General features: G+C 46.3%; 2 protein-coding genes across 2 annotated transcripts; one reads left to right on the plus strand and one right to left on the minus strand.

The window, feature by feature from the left end:
* Positions 1 to 7,367: 7,367 nt before the first annotated feature.
* zgc:162872 (BAR_ACAPs and ArfGap_ACAP domain-containing protein) lies at positions 7,368 to 18,406 on the plus strand. Its single transcript, XM_062385770.1, has 22 exons — positions 7,368 to 7,681; positions 7,770 to 7,827; positions 8,282 to 8,401; positions 8,537 to 8,590; positions 9,063 to 9,121; positions 9,393 to 9,576; positions 9,661 to 9,705; positions 10,340 to 10,435; positions 10,543 to 10,617; positions 11,210 to 11,313; positions 11,402 to 11,453; positions 11,638 to 11,738; positions 12,019 to 12,130; positions 12,400 to 12,593; positions 13,607 to 13,676; positions 13,883 to 13,977; positions 14,123 to 14,199; positions 14,308 to 14,462; positions 14,595 to 14,704; positions 14,832 to 14,942; positions 15,220 to 15,281; positions 15,357 to 18,406. The coding sequence occupies exons 1-22, from the start codon at positions 7,629 to 7,631 to the stop codon at positions 15,557 to 15,559; spliced, it is 2,190 nt and encodes a 729-aa protein (XP_062241754.1). The 5' UTR covers positions 7,368 to 7,628; the 3' UTR covers positions 15,560 to 18,406.
* A 303-nt stretch (positions 18,407 to 18,709) lies between these two features.
* On the minus strand, positions 18,710 to 21,411 carry wdr74 (WD repeat domain 74). The gene is made up of 2 exons (XM_062385772.1): positions 20,691 to 21,411; positions 18,710 to 19,452 (listed from the first exon to the last, which is right to left on the minus strand). The coding sequence occupies exons 1-2, from the start codon at positions 21,297 to 21,299 to the stop codon at positions 18,934 to 18,936; spliced, it is 1,128 nt and encodes a 375-aa protein (XP_062241756.1). The 5' UTR covers positions 21,300 to 21,411; the 3' UTR covers positions 18,710 to 18,933.
* Between the last annotated feature and the right edge of the window lie 237 nt (positions 21,412 to 21,648).

Genomic DNA, 21,648 nt, shown 5'->3' on the forward strand with positions numbered 1-21,648 from the left:
CAAGCTCAGCACCTTTAATCTGGCATCAAGCGGGTCAGTCCTCCAGAAGATCCATCTATTCTCTGATCGTCCAGCAGGTGGTCCGTCCATCACAGACAAACACTCATGCTCCTCTTTCTCCTGCTCGAGTCCCAGCCCATGCTGAAGTGCCCTTGGGCAAGGAGCTGAAACTGGAAGGCTCCTCGGACGTTGAATCTATGGGAAACTCTCTGATTGGACAGTGCTCACAGCAAAGCACTGAGGGACTTGGTTGTAGAATTTATTAATTATTTTATTATATTTAAAGTTTAATTTACTGATTCAAGACACATATCTGAAATCACTCCCTCCTTTTTATCCTAAAATAAAAAACCTATCAAGCTTAAAGAGAGAAAAGACGGAAGCTGGCTGAGTCCAGATGTTCCTGTGAAGCAGATGTTCTACTGAGGATCCACAGCAGGTTTCTGTTGGAGTCAGTTTAACGTGTGCAGCTGCTGCCGGGTTTCACTACAACACGACAAGTCCAACTCACACATGAATTACACAAAGACAGATGTGCTGAAAACACACAAGTTGTAAATCCAACAACTTTGATTTTGAATAAATCTGATGGTCATTTTGTTAGAAGCAGTTTGATGTTGGGAGAAGTGTTTATGAGTTTATGATTTAGTTTGACAAGAAGAAGAAATAAACAAAGAACAGTTTGACGACAGTCGTTACTCACATTTGATGCAAGTCCTGGTTTTCTGTGACAACGTCCAACCGACACAACACTGACGTCCACAGACATGAGGACTGCAGAGAGAGAGAGAGAGACAGAGAGAGAGAGAGAGACAGAGAGAGACAGAGAGAGAGAGAGAGAGAGAGAGAGAGAGAGAGAGAGAGTAAGGGAGAGAATATAAAGCAACTGTTTTAAACATGACAATCACAGTGATATTAGAGTTTGACCTCTGACCTGACGTCGTGGCTCAAACTGCTTCAATCTGTCAAAGAACTCTGTGTGTGTCTGTGTGTGTTAGCCAACGGCCTCCTAACTGACACACATACAGACACACACAAACACACACACACACCATCAAAGTGACAGACCAACACAACTTCACAGTTGTGTGATACAGGAAGTGAGTTTGACAGGGCCTCTGTGTGTGTGTGTGTGGTGTGTGTGTGTGTGTGTGTGTGTGTGTGTGTGTGTGTGTGTGGTGTGTGTGTCTGTGTGTGCGTGTGTGTTTGTCTGTGTGTGTTAAATGGTTTGTTTGAGAGGTTTCAGCTGGTTTAAAAAGCGGAGCAGGAAACAATCAATTTACTTAATTGTTTGAGTGATTGATACAAACACAATTACATCAGGATGCAAATAAGTTTCTGATCTAAATTTAAATCTAATCTTCAAATGAAATCTAATATAAACTTTGAATTGTATTTTAAAGAAAATCTATAAATATGTGACACTACACTGAGTAAGGTGGTGTATTAAATATATATATGTAATATAAACATAATAAAAATAGATTTGTTTCGAACCATTGACTTTGTGTGGAATTGACTGAGCTCCTGATCCAGGTTTAAACCAGAAGCCCTCGTCCAGTGTTTCAGGTTCAGGCTTGAGTTCTGTTCACACTTTGGTTTTTCACAAACTTCAGATTTAATATGAAACCGATGTGAGGATGAGAGAGAAGAGGAGAAGAAGGAGTTTGTAAATGTGTGAACACGGCCTCGCTGCCGAGGATTTAATCATTACTCACAGTGAGTGGTCGTATTGTATCTGCAGAGGAGGCCCCACACACACACACACACACTATTGAACCTGTAAACACACAGACAGTCTGGTCTGGTCTTAGACTCTGAGCCTGTTTCCAATTTCAATCCCTTTTTATGAGACTGTACTGAGCTGCTTTCAGCCTCAGATATTTTATTATGTGTGAAGTTTATTGACTGAATAAAACTTCAACCATTTACCACACGGAACACAACTCCTTTAACTTTATCCAGATTCGTGATTCAAAGTGTTTTAGTGAATGAATCATGTGACATTTAAAGAACCAATCAGAGCTCTGTCCCTGAGTAGATATTAGAGTAGATATTAATCTACTAAAGAATCGAATTAGACGTTAAATAAATGTTTGTAAAGATGTTTCTGTCATTTCAAGTCGTTCTTCTCTCTTTGATGTTTGATCAAGTTTCTGATCAGTTTGGTTTGAATCAGTTATTTGATGATATAAGGGCAGGCTGAGACGTCCTGATTGACAGCTGACACTGACTCCTGATTGGTCGACACCAGAAGCACCGAAATATCCTGATTGAGTTTTTATTTTCTGTTGTGTAATTAACGGACTCGTCCTTTTGGTCACAGACAGTAGTGAGTTGTCTCCTGTGCAGGGAAGCACCAGTGTGAGTTCAGGTTGGAGTCGATCGCTCTGAACTTCCTCTTCTTCTTCTTCTTCTCAGTTTTCTGTTTCATGTCGAGGCAGCAGACAGGAGATGAGACGTGGAGGTGGAAGAGGCCCTCAGTGTTCTCAAGAAGAACAAAGGAGAATATTTGATTTGAAGTTGTTGTTGAGGTCGTTGGAGCGTTGGTGGGCGAACACAGACGACATATTGTTACTGCAGCGTAGAGAGAGAGAGAGAGAGAGAGAGAGAGAGAGAGAGAGAGCGAGAGAGAGAGAGAGAGAGCGAGAGAGAGAGAGAGAGAGAGCCTGTGAAGGGAGGTGACGGTGCTGCCTTTAAAGGACCAGACTGTTTCATCATGATTTAATCACCCATAGACAGTTTATAAACGTAAACTCTGGGTCTAGATGGTGAAGCCACGGAGGAAGTGTGTGAAACCTGTGTTCTGTGTCGTGACCAGCAGGGGGCGACTCCACTGGTTTCTATAGAAAGTGACTCTTCTTCTCTCTTTCTAACGTCAGTAAACATTCAGGAGTTTCTGTCACAGTCTCTAGTTTCAAGTCTTCTTCAAACAGCTGATGATCATTTAGTGAATTATGATCATTAGAGTCAAACAGACCATAAAGCACCAGAGTGTGACGGGGGGAGAGAGAGAGAGAGAGGAACTCTTTCCCCTTTTCACACATTCATACAAACATGCCCGTTTTAAACCTCTTTAAAGCGGCTCTGTTTACACACACACACACACACACACCTACACACACACACACACAAACACACAGAGTTTATGAGGCCAGTCAGTTCACAGGGTTTAGAATTAGATGCAAAGATCTGGATATGGTGTGTGTGTGTGTGTGTGTGTGTGTGTGTGTGTGTGTTGACTTTGCATCCATCACTTGACCGTCAGACAAACTTGCACTTGATGCCGAACACACACAAACACACACACACGCACACACACACACACACACACACACACAGAATTTCACACATTCCTGAGGTGTCTGCAGTCTCACACACCTGCCAGATGCTGATTGGTCGGATGCTGTGCGGCTCAGTCTGCCGGTAGAGAACAGACGGAGACGTCCCACCAATCAGATCGAGTTCAGCTGAACGTGGTTAAACATGTCGGCCGTGTTGATGAACAGTGACAACCAGTCCAAACCGAGCCCGGATTAAAAAGTGGTTTCAGCTTTGGACTCAGACTGTGAACAGTCACGCCCACCGGCGCTCACTCAACGGTTTCACTCGGCGACCATTTTCCTCAGACGTCAAGCTCAGGGCCGGACGCTCAACACGACGTGATGAAGTCGTCCTGCTGTGATCGAAGTTCATAAGTCGAACAAACATGAGATCAGAAAGTGAACTGAGGTGTCAGACTGTGAGGACGTGTCAGCGCTGCAGACGCTCGGTTCGTCTCTCAACTATAACATGTGGTGCATTGCATTGTGGGATTTATTTAGGCCATTATATCGTAAATAAGTTCAAGCTCAGAATTCAGACACAATCGACCTTTTCCAGTTTCCTAAGCAACATCAACAACAGCTTTCATCTACATTAGCAACTCATGTGTCACAATTTGGAGCTCTGTGATTGGTTGTTTCTTAACCAAATACAAACTGATTCTCCGGAAAAAAATCTTTTTTGTGCACAAACCACAGACTGAAGATGAAGACGCTCTCCACCTCCTCCAGAAGTTAAACTGAAACTCCTCAGGTACACTCAGGATTGACGTCCCACCCATAAACATGCTTGACCAATCCTGAGTCAGCCTCAGCTGTCAATCATTATGTCTCAGCCCATTTTTATATCATCAAATACCTGATTCAAACCAAACTGATCAGAAACACTTGAACAAACATCAGAGAGAAGAATGAGCTGAAATGACAGAAACATCTTTGACAAACAGTTTTACCTCTACTTTGATTTTTTGGTTTGGTCCATGTCCCATCTGCTCACATGGAGGAGGAGGGTTCATGCTCTAAACTGCAGCCAGCCACCAGGAGGAGCAAGAGATGCTTTGGCTTCAGTTTTGGGAGCTTTATATATAATATTTAAATATATGTTAAAATGAAGTGTTTTTTTAAACATGTTGGTGGCGTCATATCCTCTTTGTGTCAGAGTTGTGTTTGACTGAAGAGTCAAAAGTGAAAAAACATTTATAGCTCTCATGGTTTTTGCTCAATATTTGAAGCAGATGGAGGATTTGAGTCTTCGGACGTCTGGATCTGAAGTTTCCAGAGAAACAAGCTGAGCAGCATGTAGATATAAATATATGATACATTATATATATAATATGTTATATATAACATATTAATAAAATGTATCATATTGTCTTAAAGAATTAATGAAACCTTAAACAACACTTTTCAGCTGGATCATATTTTCACAGTGAAACTTTCAGTCCATCACTGACAATATGACATATATACATTTTCTGAATTATTATGTTGAAATATAAATGAATCCCTTTTCGATTGATATCTGATAATTTAGTGACATTTACAAACAAACGTGAAATCTGTGGAAAGAAGCCCGAACAAGCTCCTCAGTAAAAACCGTCCGAATATTAATAATCCTGTTTCATTTCAATGTTCCACCAAAGTGAAGGAGAAAGAGAAACATGAGGGTTTCAGATGTTTGCACGTTCAAGTATGAAATCCTTCAAACTATAAACCACTGCAGAGTTTCTCTCACCCGCTCAGAGCTGCTCTCCGCCGGGCTCCTGCTCCGACCTTCTCCCCGGCTCCTCTCACCGCCGCCGGCTTCTGGATGTCAAGCCGCGGAGGGGACACTGCGCTGGGCCGGAGCCCGGTCCGGGGCTCGGTCCGGGGCTCGGTCCGGAGCTCGGTCCGGAGCCGCAGGGTTTCCTCCTGAGCGGCGCAGAGCAGAGTGAAGATCCAGCTCGTCCACAGGAGACAGATCCACATGTCTGAGTCCTGATGGAAACTTGAATGACTTTAATCAGTTTGTTTTTACACGTGAGAGTAAAACCCTGCAGAATGCATTGTGTGCGCGTGCACAGTGAGGGTGCATGAGACTGTCAGGTTTATATAGAGTCTTTGGGAGGAGCCAGGTTTCCATCAAACTGACCACTGACAGTGTCCTTCCTCTGTATTTATACCAACATCAGCCAATAGGAGCACAGCACCTGAACAGCCAACAAGAGACCAGTGGCCACGGGAGGAGGCAAGGAGAGGAAGGATGGGAGGATGTAGGACGGTAGGATAGAAGGATGAAGGATGAAGGATAGAAGGATGAAGGATGGGAGGATGGGAGGATGTAGGACGGTAGGATAGAAGGATGAAGGATGAAGGATGAAGGATGAAGGATGAAGGATGAAGGATGAAGGATGAAGGATGGGAGGATGGGAAGATGGGAGGATGGGAGGATGGGAGGATGGAGGATGAAGGATGGGAGGATAGGAGGATAGGAGGATGGAGGATGAAGGATGGGAGGATAGGAGGATAGGAGGATAGGAGGATGAAGGATAATTAAACACTCAGAACAAACTCTACTCTATCTCCATGGTCCAGTCCTGCAGCTTCTGTAACTTAACACTCAACTCTCTCTGAAATAAAACGTATACAGAGCACTTCCTAACTGGAGGGAATTTAGATGGAAGATTAAAATGAGATACTTCAGAACTCCACTCATAACATCTAATGGAGCAACACCTCAGCACTATGCTGGAGGGGTTGTGGCAGCTGGGAGACCACACACGTATATTTTGGGACTGTCCAAAGTTAACAGAATACTGGTAAAAAATACAAAGAGAAATAAAAACATGTTTATTTATAGACATTCCGTTAGAACCGTCACACTTTATTTTAGGGTCACTGCCTGATAACCTTGAAGCAAATAGCCAAACAAAACTTCTGAGAGCCCTTCTTCTGATAAATAAAGTGATAACAGCCTCCTGGCTGAAGCCACAGCCCCCCCCACAATAACCCAATGGAGGGATAGAACTCAAGATATGTACAGGAAGGAACATAGACTGCTCTATTACAACTAAAAACAGAGGTATTCATAAACAACTGGTCTACGATTGCTCTACACTTCCATCTGATATGATAAGCAGAATGTAAATTTATATTTATTTTCACTTCTGTTTTTTTTTCTTTTAGGCGATGGACATTTGCAGGCGATCCTCTTTCTCTTTCAGAATACTGTCTTCATGTAATGTCATGTGTGATGAACTGTGTCTGTGGACAATGTTAATGTGTCAGTTCTGATATGCCTGCATCCTGATGGCTGGGCCCAAGACATCCATGGGCAGTTACCCCCCCTGGCCTAAGACTTGTACTCGTGGCACCTAAGTTAAAAATGACTGGATGTGATGTACTGTATGACTGCATTTGATAAAAGGAAATAAAAAGAAGTTCAAAAACAAAATGTGTGCCCCAAGGCTGGGTCCTTACTACACTGGTCTGGTGTCAATTCCAACCTACCGCCCTAACTTTCCAATCCAAATGAAGCAAAACAAATCTCAATATGTGGTGTCCAATGGTTTGGTGTCCAATGATTCTATGTGTAGTTCTGGTTTATAATCAACTAATCAACATTACTGTGCTGTGTGTACTGCCCCGTTCCCTCTTCTAACTTGTGGGTGTTTGCAGAGTTCCAGTGGATAACTAACCAGAACCTGCCTCACACATTCTGTCTGGATCCTGATCCCACACTCGTTTGATGGCTTTATTCCGACAAGAGGCTTCTGGAACTGAAGAGAATGCAGAAGCTTTGGCTGAAATGTTCAAAGTCCATGATGAACAGGTGATGTATATGTTAAATAAAGTATTTATAAATCAGAACACGTCTGATAGAGATGAAGGGAGAAATGCCAATGAATACGAGGAGCTGTATATGTAAAGATTATAACTAAAGTCAGATTGAATGAATTGGTTGAATGAACTCAGTAAATATGGATGTAGTACCGCCCCGCGCCGCCGCTGTCGCTGCACCTCTCATGTTTAGCTGTAACAACCCGGATCTCTGGCGGAACTGGAACTTAGCGGTCGGTTAGCAACCGCATCATCAGCAGGATGCTCGTCCAGCTGTTACAGTAAACTCACTGTTTGCGGTTTATTCACGCGTCTCTTCAAACCGCACCGCCATGCGTGGCACGCAAGAGCGCGTGCACACAGAGAGAGCATGCCCACCGCTGCAGCAGAGCTAACAGGCTAACAGGCTAACAGGCTAGCTGTCAGAATGAGGCTGTGTTAAACTCGATCGACACCTGGACCTAGTGACACCAACAGTCACACAACATGGACTCACTGCTGGACTTTGAGGAGTGTGTCATCGACTCACCTGCGTTCAGGTCAACACACACACACACACACACACATCCTGTTTGAATGTTGTAACTCTGCATTAACCCTTACTTATTGGGATTTTTTACTTTTCAGACTGAACCTGGATCAGTTTGAGAAGGAAGTTTCTCTGTTGGAGACAAACGTGGACATGGTACAATTACTGCTTATAATACTAATAGTTCGAATACTACAGCTAAAACTCTTAATACTAGACCACAACTACTAATAGTTGTGCTAATACTATTGATGATACTTGCACAACTAATAAAACAACTATTGCAAATAATACTGCTAATACAACTACAGCTTTTATTACCAGTAATACTCCTACAATTACTGTTTATAATACTGCTATCGCTCCAACTCCTGCAAATACTACTACTGCTGCTGCTGATGCAAATACTACTAGTACTGCTATTGTTACACCTACTGCCAATAATACAAATGCTATTAATACTGTTATTATTATAACCAATGCTAATAATAATGCTACATGTAGATGCTCCGACACCTTTCCTGATCCCATCTTGACTACAAAGGAAACCTGCTTCTCACCTGTCAGCGGGCTGTTGATTGGTCAATAATCTGTGTCTCTAACCAATCAGGTGATGAAGCTGTGCGGCAGGATGGTGGAGGCGGGACAGGCGTACAGCTCAGCCAACCAGCTGTTCCTGAGCAGCCTGGCCGAGCTCTCCATTTGCCAGAAGAAGGAAAACGTCATCACAGTATGGACCCACATTATGCTAATGCTAATGCTAACATCATACAGTTGAGATCATAGGGGGCGGAGTCTCGGCTCCTTGTTTCCATGTTTCCTGGGAAATGTTTCTCATCCACTTCCTGCTTCCTTCCTCCTCCAGAACTGCCTGAACCAGTTCCACCAAGGTCTGCAGGAGATGGTCGGCTTCCACACTGTGAGTACACACACATGCACACATGCACACATGCACACATGCACACACGGACACACACCCTGTTGGCATGTTCTAACTGTTGTGTGTGTGGGGTTGAAACTAATGATCACAATTTGAAACACTTCTAACCTTTTCCTTTTGACATTGTTGATTCTTTATTCTTGTTTCATCACCATTATGAATAACATATAAGGAGACGATTTAAAATGAAAACGTATAAAACCAAAATCCCCAACAGGCCAGCTACTTAACATTCAAGTAGAATTATAAGGGTATTTAAAAAAAGTCATAATCATTTTCATGATTTTCTATATTTTAATCTTTGTATTTCTATTGTTTCTGTAGATTCTTATTATAATCAAGTTGTGTGATTTTCTCGTTTGAGCTGCCACAGTAATCTGACTTCTGAGCAGCTGCACTAACTGGTGTTGTAGAATTATTAAGTGTCATAGTTAATCTGTCTCATCCTCAGATGTTGTTTGATCAGACTCAAAGAGCCATTAGCCAACAGCTGACCAACCTCTGCACACAGTAGGTCCAACACACACACACACACACACACACACACACACACACACACACACATTTCAGCATATTTTTGTTTGTCTAAAGTCTTTTAATTAAGATCAGTGAAACGTTATCAATTAACAGTGATATACATCTTGTGTTATTGTCGCAGATCAGCACTTCCTGTTGTTCTTTATCGCACCCTAACAATAAACAGAACATTAATATATATTTAGCTGATTCACAACAAGAGGATTAATCATCCTGACGATGAAGACGGTGTTTGTGTTCTGAGGTTCCTCCCCCAGCTGGCAGACACCAGGCGGCAGTTTGTGAGGATCAGTGAGGATCTGGAGACAGCGGCAGTGAAGAGCGCTCAGGTGTCTCGCCACAAGGCCGGCGACGCAGAGAGGGCCAGTCACCTGCTGCTCGCCACGCGGAAATGCTACCAGCACTTCGCCCTGGACTACTGTCTGCAGGTACGCCACGAGGACACGGGTCATGAGCTACGACTGAAGATGTGTTTTCTAATATCTAATGCTGTACACTGTTTTTAATTTCAGCTCAACACTTTCAAAACTCAGCAGAGGGCGGACATCCTAAACTCTGTGAGTTTCATTTTACTAACTGCATAAGAACCTGATATTGATAGGTATCATGAATAATATCAACAGTCTCTCAATCATAACAGTTAGTTGTTGTGTTGCAGCAGTGAGGGATCATGGGAGTTGTAGTCTTCTTCCCTCAGTGTCGATGGCTCAGGAGGTTTTTATCTGAATCCTCCTCTGACGTCTCCTCCTCCTCAAACACAAGCAGCTGATTCACTCCAGTAAAAACAGATTCCTGTTAAAACTCAGGTTTTCTTTATCTCGTCTCTGATTGGCTGAGAGTCGAGCTGCCGCTAACGTCACTCAGCTTGTTTCATTGAAAACTTCAGATCCAAACGTCGACGACTAAAATCCTTCAACTGCTTCAAACATTAAAAACCACCAAAATCTAAAAAGTGTTAAATATGATTTCATACTGGATAAAAAGTCACATTTGACACAACACTGACACAGAGAGGATAAGACGCCACCACCAGGCGACCAAAGGAACTGCACTGTTACATTGATGATAACCTGTGTGTGTGTGTGTGTGTGTGTGTGTGTGTGTGTGTGTGTGTGTGTGTGTGTGTGTGTGTGTGTGTGTGTGTGTGTGTGTGTGTGTGTGTGTGTGTGTCTGTCTGTCTGTCTGTCTCAGGTCTTCTCCTTCATTCAGGCTCAGTTCACTTTCTTCCACCAAGGCTTCGACCTAATCAGAGACCTGGATCCCACCATGAAGACCATGGCAGCACAGGTCCTGACCTCTGCTCCCTCCCTCTCACATCTACCTCCCTTAAATCACTGTCGACACAAAGTAAAACATGAATCTGACGTGTGTGTGTCCTCCTGTCTGTCCCTCAGTTGTCCCAGCTGTCCACAGAGTGTGCGGTTAAAAGAAAAGACCTGGAGAACAATCACCTGCTGGTGCAGCAGAGAGTAAGAACTTCTCCTCCGTTCATCAGCTGTGTCTCTATTCAGGGGCCGCGTCTTTCAGGGGCTCCTTCAAATGTGTCCTCGTATACCTGAGCAACAGAGGGTCCAACGGCAGGATCCTTCTCTGACCAACCCATCCCAGGATGGGTTGTGTTTCAGTGACGATGCCGACGAGCTGGCTGTGTGTGTCTGAGCTGCAGTAAGTGCAGCCGCTCAAAGAGAGTAGGATGAGCTGGTGACACGAAATACAAAATCCTCTGTAGACCAGAATATCTCATTATGATCCTAATTATTATTGGACTGTTTGATGTACGAAGGTACGGCCCTCGAGTGCAGCTCTGTCACAGGCTCGTCTAGGATCCATCATTCACTACACATCCTCAGAAAGAAGTTAATGTAAAGTGTGTGCTTGCGTGTGTGTGTATGTGTGTGTGTGTGTGTGTGTGTACGTGTGTGTGCTTGCGTGTGTGTGTGTGTGTGTGTGTGTGTGTGTGTGTGTGTGTGTGTGTGTGTGTGTGTGTGTGTGTGTACGTGTGTACGTGTGTACGTGTGTACGTGTGTGTGTGTGTGTGTGTGTGTGTGTGTGTGTGTGCAGGATGCCTCGGGTGAGCCGATGGTCAGCCCGTGTTCTGGCAGTGATGACATCATCCAGGGTTATCTGTTCAAGCGGTCCAGGAGGAAATCCAAAACCTGGAAGAGGTACAGAATGGATTCATCATATCATTCATATCAATATCCATATTATTAGAACTAAATCAACTTCATTTAACATTTAAACTGGTTTCAGATGCTGGTTTTCCATCAGAGACAATCAACTCATTTACAGAAAGTCGCACAAGGTGAGACTGAACCTCAGTAAAACATCATTGAATCATAAATATTAAAGTGTATGGAGACATAAACCGTGCAACGACACATGCTGTATCAACATGTGGAGCAGCTGGATCTTCTTTATGATGATAGATACAAACTGAGTCACAGTAGGAGCAGACCTGAACCTCACTGTTCCGTGTTCTCCTGCAGGACGAAGCCGTGGTTCTGTTTGAGGACCTCAGACTCTGCGCCATCAAATCCCTGGAACACATCGAGCGGCGGTTCTGCTTCGAGCTGCTCTCCGTCCAGAAGTAAGAAGCTCGGAACACAACTGTGGCCTGAAGGCTTCTTCTCTTCTGCCCTTATCATCAGTGAAACCCTGGTTTAGATTCAAACCAACAACCTGTGTGTGGTCCCTCCTCTGTGCCGCTGGCGCTCAGCTCTGGGATGTGGATGTTTAACGAGCCTGTGGTGTGTGTGTGGTGTGTGTGTGTGTGTGTGGTGTGTGTGTGGTGTGTGTGTGGTGTGTGTGTGTTGTGTGTGTGTTGTGTGTGTGGTGTGTGTGTGGTGTGTGTGTGGTGTTGTGGTCAGGTGCTGTGCTCTGCAGGCCGACTCGGAGCAGCTGAAGCAGGCGTGGCTGGACGCTCTGCAGGGCAGCATCGACCTCGCCTACAGGGAGAGGGCCGGCGCTCCACTCACTCAGGCAGGTTCACCCTCAGGGACCTTCTATAGCGCCCCCAGGTGGATGGCTGCAGTATAGTTCATAAACCTGAGCCACAGACAAGTACCCACATGGTTTCTTAGCGACTGAAATTGTTGAGTAAAATCATAATTTTCCATAATGTACTAATAATTAATAATAATCTAATAAACAGAGAATCCTGATTGGAATCTTCTAAAAAACATCAGACTTGTAATTTTGTGACATGTGTGTTCTCTGTCTTTACATTCTGGACCCTCTCCTGTGTACAGCCCAAAGAGCCCCCCTCTCTCCTGTGTGGCGGGAGTGACCCTCCGGGCCCCCCCGCTCAGAGGCTGGCTGCCCTGGGCGTGGCCCTGAGGGGCCCCGGGAACCGGCGGTGCTGTGACTGCGGCCAGGAAGAGCCTCGCTGGGCCTCCATCAACCTGGGGGTCACCATGTGCATCGAGTGCTCCGGCATACACAGGTAACCACGACAGGGGGCGTGTCTACTGCTACCCACGATAGGGGGCGTGTCTATTGCTACCCACGACAGGGGGCGTGTCTACTGCTACCCACGACAGGGGGCGTGTCTACTGCTACCCACGACAGGGGGCGTGTGTAATGCTACCCATGACAGGGGGCTTGTCTACTGCTACCCACGACAGGGGGCGTGTCTACTGCTACCCACGACAGGGGGCGTGTCTACTGCTACCCACGACAGGGGGCGTGTGTAATGCTACCCACGACAGGGGGCGTGTCTACTGCTACCCATAACAGGGGGCGTGTCTACTGCTACCCACGACAGGGGGCGTGTCTACTGCTACCCACGACAGGGGGCGTGTCTACTGCTACCCACGACAGGGGGCGTGTGTAATGCTACCCACGACAGGGGGCGTGTCTACTGCTACCCACAACAGGGGGCGTGTCTACTGCTACCCACAACAGGGGGCGTGTCTACTGCTACACACGACAGGGGGCGTGTCTACTGCTACCCACGACAGGGGGCGTGTGTAATGCTACCCACGACAGGGGGCGTGTCTACTGCTACCCACGACAGGGGGCGTGTGTAATGCTACCCACGACAGGGGGCGTGTCTACTGCTACCCACAACAGGGGGCGTGTCTACTGCTACCCACAACAGGGGGCATGTCTACTGCTACACACGACAGGGGGCGTGTCTAATGCTACACACGACAGGGGGCGTGTCTAATGCTACCTTCATTAGGAAACTCCGGGTTGTGTTTTATTCTGGACGAACAGTAACTTCAGTCGAGGCTCTGGCGCTGTGTACTTGTACGGTCATGTGACTTGTTTTCAGGTTCTGACACGGAGCTGAAACTCTTAAACTCTGTTATGTATCATATAATAAATCATATTAGGTTATCTAGAGTAAACATTAGACATTTTGATATTATTTATGTTGAATTATTTTAGAATGTATATGTCAATAAAACTATGCTCAGTTTTTTGTGTAAAATGATGTCATCATGTCTGTAGGAGCCTGGGTGTTCACCTGTCCAAGGTCCGGTCCCTCACCCTGGACTCATGGGAGGCTGAACAGCTGAAGGTAACACGCACACACACACACACACACACACACACACACACACACACACACACACACACAGACACACACACACCACACATCATTTCGAGAATTGGAAAAGCTCTTATTATGGCGGGCACTGAAATACAGGTCATTTCACTCAGTTCAGAAAGTTCCTTCAAAGCTAAATGCCTCACCCAGCGACTGAACGACTTCCTGTTCCTCAGCTCCTGTGTGTTTTGGGAAACGATGTCATGAACCAGATCTACGAGTCTCGATGTTCAGAAGAAGGACGAGTCAAGCCCTCCGCCGACAGCTCGCGGTAACATCACTGTTCCTGTGTCTCGTTACTGAAACATTAAATAAATGAATTCATGAATATTTGGTCATTTTAATAATTAAATATCGATGTGTGTAATGTGTCGTGTTGTCATCAGATTTAGTTTCTCTCTGTTTCTCCTCCTCAGAGCCGAGAAGGAGATGTGGATCAAAGAGAAATATGTGGAGAAGAGATTTGTGCAGAACAGCTGCTCAGACACCGATCGTAAGTCTGACCGACCCAAGGCTGAAGAGTGATACCGGTATCATTACGTTGTTAATGTGGTAAAAAGATTAAATTATCAGATATTTGAAGAATCTTGTTGTGTTTCAGAGCGTCACAGGGTCGATGCCGGGCGGCGTCTGTATCAGGCGGCGCTGGACGGAGACCTGGTTGCTCTGGCAGTGGCGCTGGCGGAGGGGGCGGAGGTCAACGGCAGCATCGCCGAGCAGGAGGGGCGGACCGGGCTGATCGGAGCTGCTGTCGGGGTGGGGGGGCATCACAGAGCTTTTTAATCACCACTGATCACCTGTTATTATTAAAACTTTTAACCAGGTTTCAAAATAAAAGCCACGGTTCTATTCTTGGCATTATATAATGTTTCTCTCTACTGCCTGCAGGGGTCACTGTTGGCCTGTGAGTTCCTGCTGCTTAACGGAGCTAACATCAACCACCGAGACCTGAGAGGACAGGGAGCGCTACACGCTGCTGCCACTGCTGGACACACTGGGTAATAACACACACTCACACACACACACACACACACACACACACACACACACACACAGACACACACAGACACTGTACATGCTGTTTAAATACGATCAGAGGGAGCTGATCTTCATTGGCTGTTGTAGGCAGGTGTGTCTGCTGTTGAAGAGAGGAGCCAATCAGTACGCTGTGGACGAGAGAGGACAGGACCCATTGGCCATCGCTGTGGAGGCCGCCAACGCTGACATTGTCACGCTGTAAGTCTCCGAGTGTGAAGCAGGTCAGGTGTTTAAAGGAAGTTGTGTGTTTCTCCTCAGCGAACGTCTGCAGCAGGACGAGCGATATCAGAGGGAAATTATTATTAGTTTTATAAACTAAGGTCGATCCAGACCAATGCTTATCTAACGTTAACTACTGTTAGCTGAACGAGCTAAGTTAGCTAACTCAGAGCTGGAGATCAGGACCAGTGTTTACCTCAGGTGAGTTGCAGGTCGTATGAATCCTGACATGAGTAAAGAGTTGTGGTGGTTTCAGGCTGCGGATGGCCCGGATGAATGAAGAGATGAGAGACTCAGAAGGAGTCTTTGGATCTGCTGGTGAGTCACGTTTACTTCCCCTCGAACAATCGTCTGTGAACACCGGAGCACTGATTGTAAATGAAATGTTCTCAGGAGACGACCAGACGTTTCGGGACATCTTCAGAGACTTCAGCGACATGGCCTCTCACGACCCGGAGAAACTCAGCCGGCGGCGGTTCAGCAGGGGAGGAGGGGAGAATGAGCGGGACGAGGAGGAGGAAGAGGAGAGAGGAAGAAGAGGTGGAACAGGAAAACCCCTGAACAGGAAAGTCTGTGATGAAAAGACGTCGGAGTGACAGTTCCCCCGGCGCTGGAGGCGAGTCGGTCTGCAGACCTCCTCCCAGTCGAGTCCCCAGAACCTCATTTCAACATTAACAAAAGTTTACAGATTTCTACACATGGACCTAGAATCCCGATACTATCACGTATTTATTCTAATAACAGTTTAACGTAATTTACTTCATGTTCAATTACTATGTGTGAGCAGTGTTACAGACGAGGGGGGGGGTTCACTGCAGCTGATCATTCAATTCATCATCAATTCATCTGGCAAAGATTTTCACAGTTTAATTTGAAAGTGTTTTGTCCGACAGTGAATATTCAGGTATTATTAATTCATTATCATACTAGGAAATATAAAAGGAAATATATTCATACCTGTCATGAAACAGGGAAGTTACATTACACAAGTTACTTTCTGGGTAACAAGTTACTTTCGGGGTAATGAGTTACATTCTGGGCTTTCTAAACTTAATTTGGTGAAGTTGATTCATTATCTTCAGAAACTGTTGAAGTCACCTGACCTGCAGTTGATTGAATCTCTTGGATCTCAGCTCGAGCAGGAGCAGTAGTGTTAGTGTTGAAGTTGGCTTGTGTTTGGAACGAGCTGTGATTGGTCACATCGTCTCTGACAGAAATCTCTGGCTCCTCCCACACTGACCTGTTTAAACTGGCATCGTGTTGCCATGGTTACACCCCCTGAATCAGAACTGAGTCGCCCACGTTCTCTTCCTGATTGGTTCTCATCAGTCACATGACTCGATTGGCAGCCGTGAACACACGCGTTGCTAACGCTTCCTGTCAGTTACACGTCAGTCACACTTCCTGTCAGTAACTCTTCCTGTCAGTGACACTTCCTGTCAGTATCACTTCCTGTCAGTGACACTTCCTGTCAGTATCACTTCCTGTCAGTGACACTTTCTGTCAGTTACATGTCAGTCACACCTCCTGTCAGTAACATTTCCTGTCAGTATCACTTCCTGTCAGTGACACTTTCTGTCAGTGACACGTCAGTCACACTTCCTGTCAGTAACATTTCCTGTCAGTTACGGTTTCTGTCAGTAACACTTCCTGTCATTTACATGTCAGTCACACTTCCTGTCAGTAACATTGTCTGTCAGTTACGCTTTCTGTCAGTAACACTTCCTGTCAGTTACACGTCAGTCACACTTCCTGTCAGTAACTCTTTCTGTCAGTAACACTTCCTGTCAGTTACGCTTTCTGTCAGTAACACTTCCTGTCAGTTACACGTCAGTCACACTTCCTGTCAGTCACACTTCCTGTCAGTAACATTTCCTGTCAGTTACGCTTTCTGTCAGTAACACTTCCTGTCAGTTACACGTCAGTCACACTTCCTGTCAGTAACTCTTTCTGTCAGTAACACTTCCTGTCAGTTACACGTCAGTCACACTTCCTGTCAGTAACTCTTCCTGTCAGGGACACTTCCTGTCAGTTACACTTACTGTCACTAGCGCTTTCTGTCAGTGACTCTTCAGAGGAGTTTCTGTCACTTATCAACCAGCTGCAGAGGAGACGATCTACTTCCTGTTTACACGTCACATGACCAGTGTACAGTCATGTGAAGTGGGATATCAGGTGGTAGTGTCAGTGTGGGCGGGGCCTGAGTTAGTTATTTAATGTGTGAGGGAAGTATTTTATTTGAAAAGAAGTAAGCTGTGTTGTGGGGGTTCGAAGGTCAAAGGTAAAGATCAGTGTCACAAACTCAAGACTTAAGATAGATGAAGATGAAGTTATGAATTTAACACAAACTGGAGAAAATTATGGTTTTCTAACCAGAAGGTCAAAGGTCAACTTCACTGACAAAGGGACATATTAATCTGATCTTTTAGTTTCATGTTAATCAAACACTGACCTCACTCTCGTTTTTCATCGATTTATTTAAGAAACAATAAAGAAATTTGTCCATATTCTATTTTTTCTGGACATCCTGGTGACCAGCGTCACACAGCTGGAGGGACGGGTCTCTGTGCTGGTTCCTGGTCCTGAGAGGATGAATCCCAGTTGTCTTCTCCCTCTGTGGTGGAGTGGTGAAAACAACGGGATCGATTGTGGTTCAGACGTTCATGGTCCTCGGAGGATGAACTCTAATAACTGTGGTGATCTGGGGCGGTGTGGCCTAGGTGGTAGAGCGGGCGTTCTCCAACACGAAGGTTGCCAGTTCAAACCCCAGTCTTCCTCATCTGCATGCCGAAGTGTCCTTGGCAAGATACTGAACCCCTAAATGGCCCCTCATGAATGTTGAGTGTTCTAAAAATGTAAGTCGCTTTGGACAAAGCGAATTACATGACATGTAATGTAATGACATGTCATGATTTCTATTGATATGAGATCTGTTGGTGGTTTCCTGTGTCCCTGATTGGCTGACGGTTTTCTGAGTGACAGACGTCCAGACCAACCACAGGTCAGGGACTGTAGCTGCTCCTGTAACTTGGTAAAACTCAACCACAGCGAATCGGTAGTAGACATAAGTTTGGCTGAAGGCCGGTGACATCACAGAGACGTCCCGACAGCTCGTCCAAATAGCGTCTCTCTGTGGACAAAATGTCTTTAAACCTGTTTCTTTATAAAACACAAACATCTTTCCCCAGTGACGCACCTTAGGCACATTTCCACGTCGGCATTGTTTTATTATTGTTTGTTTACTGTGTGGTTCTCTAACCTGTGTTCAGTAAATACAGTGAGTCCTGTTTCTGAACAGAATCCACCTCCACCCCACGTCCACCAGAACCATGTGACTGAACCTGTCCCCTGAGTTCAGACTGATCCAGGACCAGTGGAACTCCGATAAAAACATTTCACTCTGTTACTAACGTGAGGCTGTTAAATAAAAACTATTAATACAAGTCTGAGTCTGTGCTGCCTGGGGGGGGGGGGGGGGTTAATGAAGGTATTCAAATGTAGTGGAAAGTAACTGAGTACATTTACTCTATTACATTTGGAAGGAACTTACAATTCTTCCTAAAGTCACTTTATACTTTATATAAGTTGAACCTCATGTTCACAACTGAAGATGTGTAATTATTCACTCATGATTGTGACATGGTGATGTTCTGATCATGAGACCACATGGAATCAGTTTATAAAATAATAACACAAGAATAAACAGATTGTATCGTCACAGGTCAACCGTCCAATCACAATCAGCGTCTCTGGTCAAATCTTTATTAACAAACTGAAAATAAACATTTTCACCAGAACAGAATTTAACTGTTGTATTTTGAGGTTTATATAAAATATCAATTTACAAGTTTTAGCAAAGAAACTGAGGTGAGAAAACATTCATTGTTATTAATAAGGTGAGGCGTTTTCTTCTTCTATGTTTTAATGAACGCGTCTCAGTCTGATGATGTTTAACGTCTCTGATCCCACCTCAGGCTTTCTTCTTCTTTTTCCTCTTCTTCTGTGGTTCCTCCTCTTCCTCCCCTGTTTTCCTCTTCGGCTTCTCCTCCACCTGCTCCATTGTGTCCCACACCTCGTCCTCCTCCTCCTTCACCTCCTGACCCTCCCCCTCCGCCCCCGTCTCCCCCGCTGCGTCCTCCAGGTCGCGGCTGGACAGCAGGAGGCAGTTGAGTCGGGACTTCAGGTAGACCTTGTGCAGCAGCCTGCGGTCCTCCAGGCCGTGGATGCGGAGGAAGCGGTCCAGGCCGCAGGACGCCACGACCGGCTGGGACGGGTGACACTGCAGCCAGCGCACGCCGCCCGCCAGGCCCTTCAGACAGCCGCGCACCAGACCCTTCCTCAGGTCCAGCAGGGCGATCTCTCCGTGGGTGTTCCCAACCACCACCGTGTTCCCGGCGGCGGGCAGGGACAGGGCGGTCAGCGGGTACTCGCCGTAATCAGCCTCCAGGACGGGCCGGCGCTGAGGAGAGGACGGGTCGAACACATGGATCTGACAGAGGACACAAAGCAAAGTGATGTTTGTACAGAGGACACGTCAGTGACTTCACAACCAGGAGGGGGCGCTCTCTTCAGCTAGACAGATGGATACTTTTTTAATCTCGAGGGAAATTCAGAAGTTTGGCGTCATAACCTTTAGATTAAAACTGAACGGTTTTAATAGTTGATAACATCAGGTCTGTCCATGTCTCTGTCTGTATGTGTGTGTGTGTGTGTCTTTGTCTCTGTCTCTCTCAGTGTCTTGTCTCTCTCGGTGTCTTTGTCTCTCTCTGTCTGTCTGTCTGTCTGTCTGTCTGTCTGTGTTTGTCTCTGTCTCTCTCAGTGTCTGTGTGTGTCTCTCTCTCTCTCAGTGTCTTTGTCTCTCTCTCTCTCTGTCTGTGTTTGTCTCTGTCTCTCTCTCTCTGTCCCTTTCTCACTGTCTCTCTCTCTCTCTCTCTCTCTCTCTCTCTCAGTGTCTTTGTCTCTCTCTCTGTCTCACCTGATGGAAGCCTGTGCACGTCACCACTTTGTCGGTCTGTCTGTCTCTGTGTGTCTTTGTCTCTCTCTCTGTGTGTCTGTGTCCCTCTGTCTCTCACTCTCTGTCTGTCTCTCTCTCACTGTCTGTGTCTATATCTCTCTCTCAGTGTGTCTGTCTCTCTCTCACCTGATGGAAGCCTGTGCACGTCACCACTTCGTCGGTCTGTTTGTCTCTGTCTCTCTCTGTGTGTCTGTGTCCCTCTGTCTCTCTCTCTGTCTGTCTCTCTCTCTCTCTCAGTGTCTCTGTCTGTCTGTGTCTCTCTCTCTGTCTGTCTGTGTCTCTCTCTCTGTCTGTCTGTCTGTGTCTCTCTCTCTGTCTGTCTGTCTGTGTCTCTCTCTCTGTCTGTCTGTCTGTGTCTCTCTCTCTGTCTGTCTGTGTCTCTCACTCTGTCTGTCTGTGTCTCTCTCTCTGTCTGTCTGTCTCTCTCTCTCTGTCTGTCTGTCTGTCTCTCTCTCTCTGTCTGTCTGTGTCTCTCTCTCTGTCTGTCTGTGTCTCTCTCTCTCTCTGTCTGTCTGTCTGTGTCTCTCTCTCTGTCTGTCTGTGTCTCTCACTCTGTCTGTCTGTGTCTCTCTCTCTGTCTGTCTGTCTCTCTCTCTCTGTCTGTCTGTCTCTCTCTCTCTGTCTGTCTGTGTCTCTCTGTCTGTCTGTCTGTGTCTCTCTCTCTCTCTGTCTGTCTGTCTGTGTCTCTCTCTCAGTGTCTCTCTCTGTCTCACCTGATGGAAGCCTGTGCACGTCACCACTTTGTCGGTCCCCGGTATGAACGCCATGTCTCGGACCCAGTGCGCCCTCCGCAGATCGAGCCAGTCGTCCCGCAGGTTCTTGGCGGTGAACGTGGGTTCCTCCGGCCGCTCCAGGTCCCAGATCTTCAGGCCATTCTCCTTCCCGCCGGTCGCGACCCTGTTCGGATGAACCGGGCTCAGCCGCATCCTGCACACGTTCTTCCCGGCGTCCAGTTCTGCGACGGGCTCGGTGCTGTCCTCCCTCCAGACCCGCACCGGCCCGCGCTCCCCGCAGGTGAGCAGCCCGGAGCCGCCGAGCGCCGCCAGCCCGGTGAAGCAGCCGTCCTCCGGTTCCCCGCAGCGGCGGCTCTCGGTGAACTCGCCCTTCTCGGTGCTGAACGTCTTCACGGTTCCGTCCACGGCCCCGACCAGCAGCTCGCTCTCCGCCGGGTCCCCCCAGCACAGAGCCCGCAGCTCCTGGTCCCGGCTCAGGTGGCTCGTGTTGCAGAAGTTGAAGGCCTGTTTCCGGGACACGCTGACCCCCTTCAGGATCCCGGTCTCCGAGCCGAGCCACACGGAGCACAGCCGGCTCCGCTCCCCCATGTCCACGCTGTGTGACCCGCAGAGACCTACACTGAGACACAAGCTGGTTCCGGTTCTGAAAACACGCGTGCTTCCTCTGCGCGTGGGTCGCACATCTATGACGTCACACCACGTTCCAAAACTTTATTGACATTCTGTTTCAGTTCAGAGAAATAAAACGGAAATAAAAACTGTTTCTGAGTCGAATACGAAACCTGCCGAAAAATTAAAATGTTATGACAGTAAAGATGAATAGTTGTTTATCTGCACTTAAATAGAGTTAAATCATAATCTGAAGCACTGTCTTCGTTTATCACACTGCCCTCCTGTGGTCACATTTCGTATGTACACCTCTGTTTAGAGTAAATCT

The sequence above is a fragment of the Platichthys flesus genome, chromosome 4 (genome assembly GCF_949316205.1).
Source record: "Platichthys flesus chromosome 4, fPlaFle2.1, whole genome shotgun sequence".
Lineage (NCBI taxonomy): Eukaryota > Metazoa > Chordata > Actinopteri > Pleuronectiformes > Pleuronectidae > Platichthys > Platichthys flesus.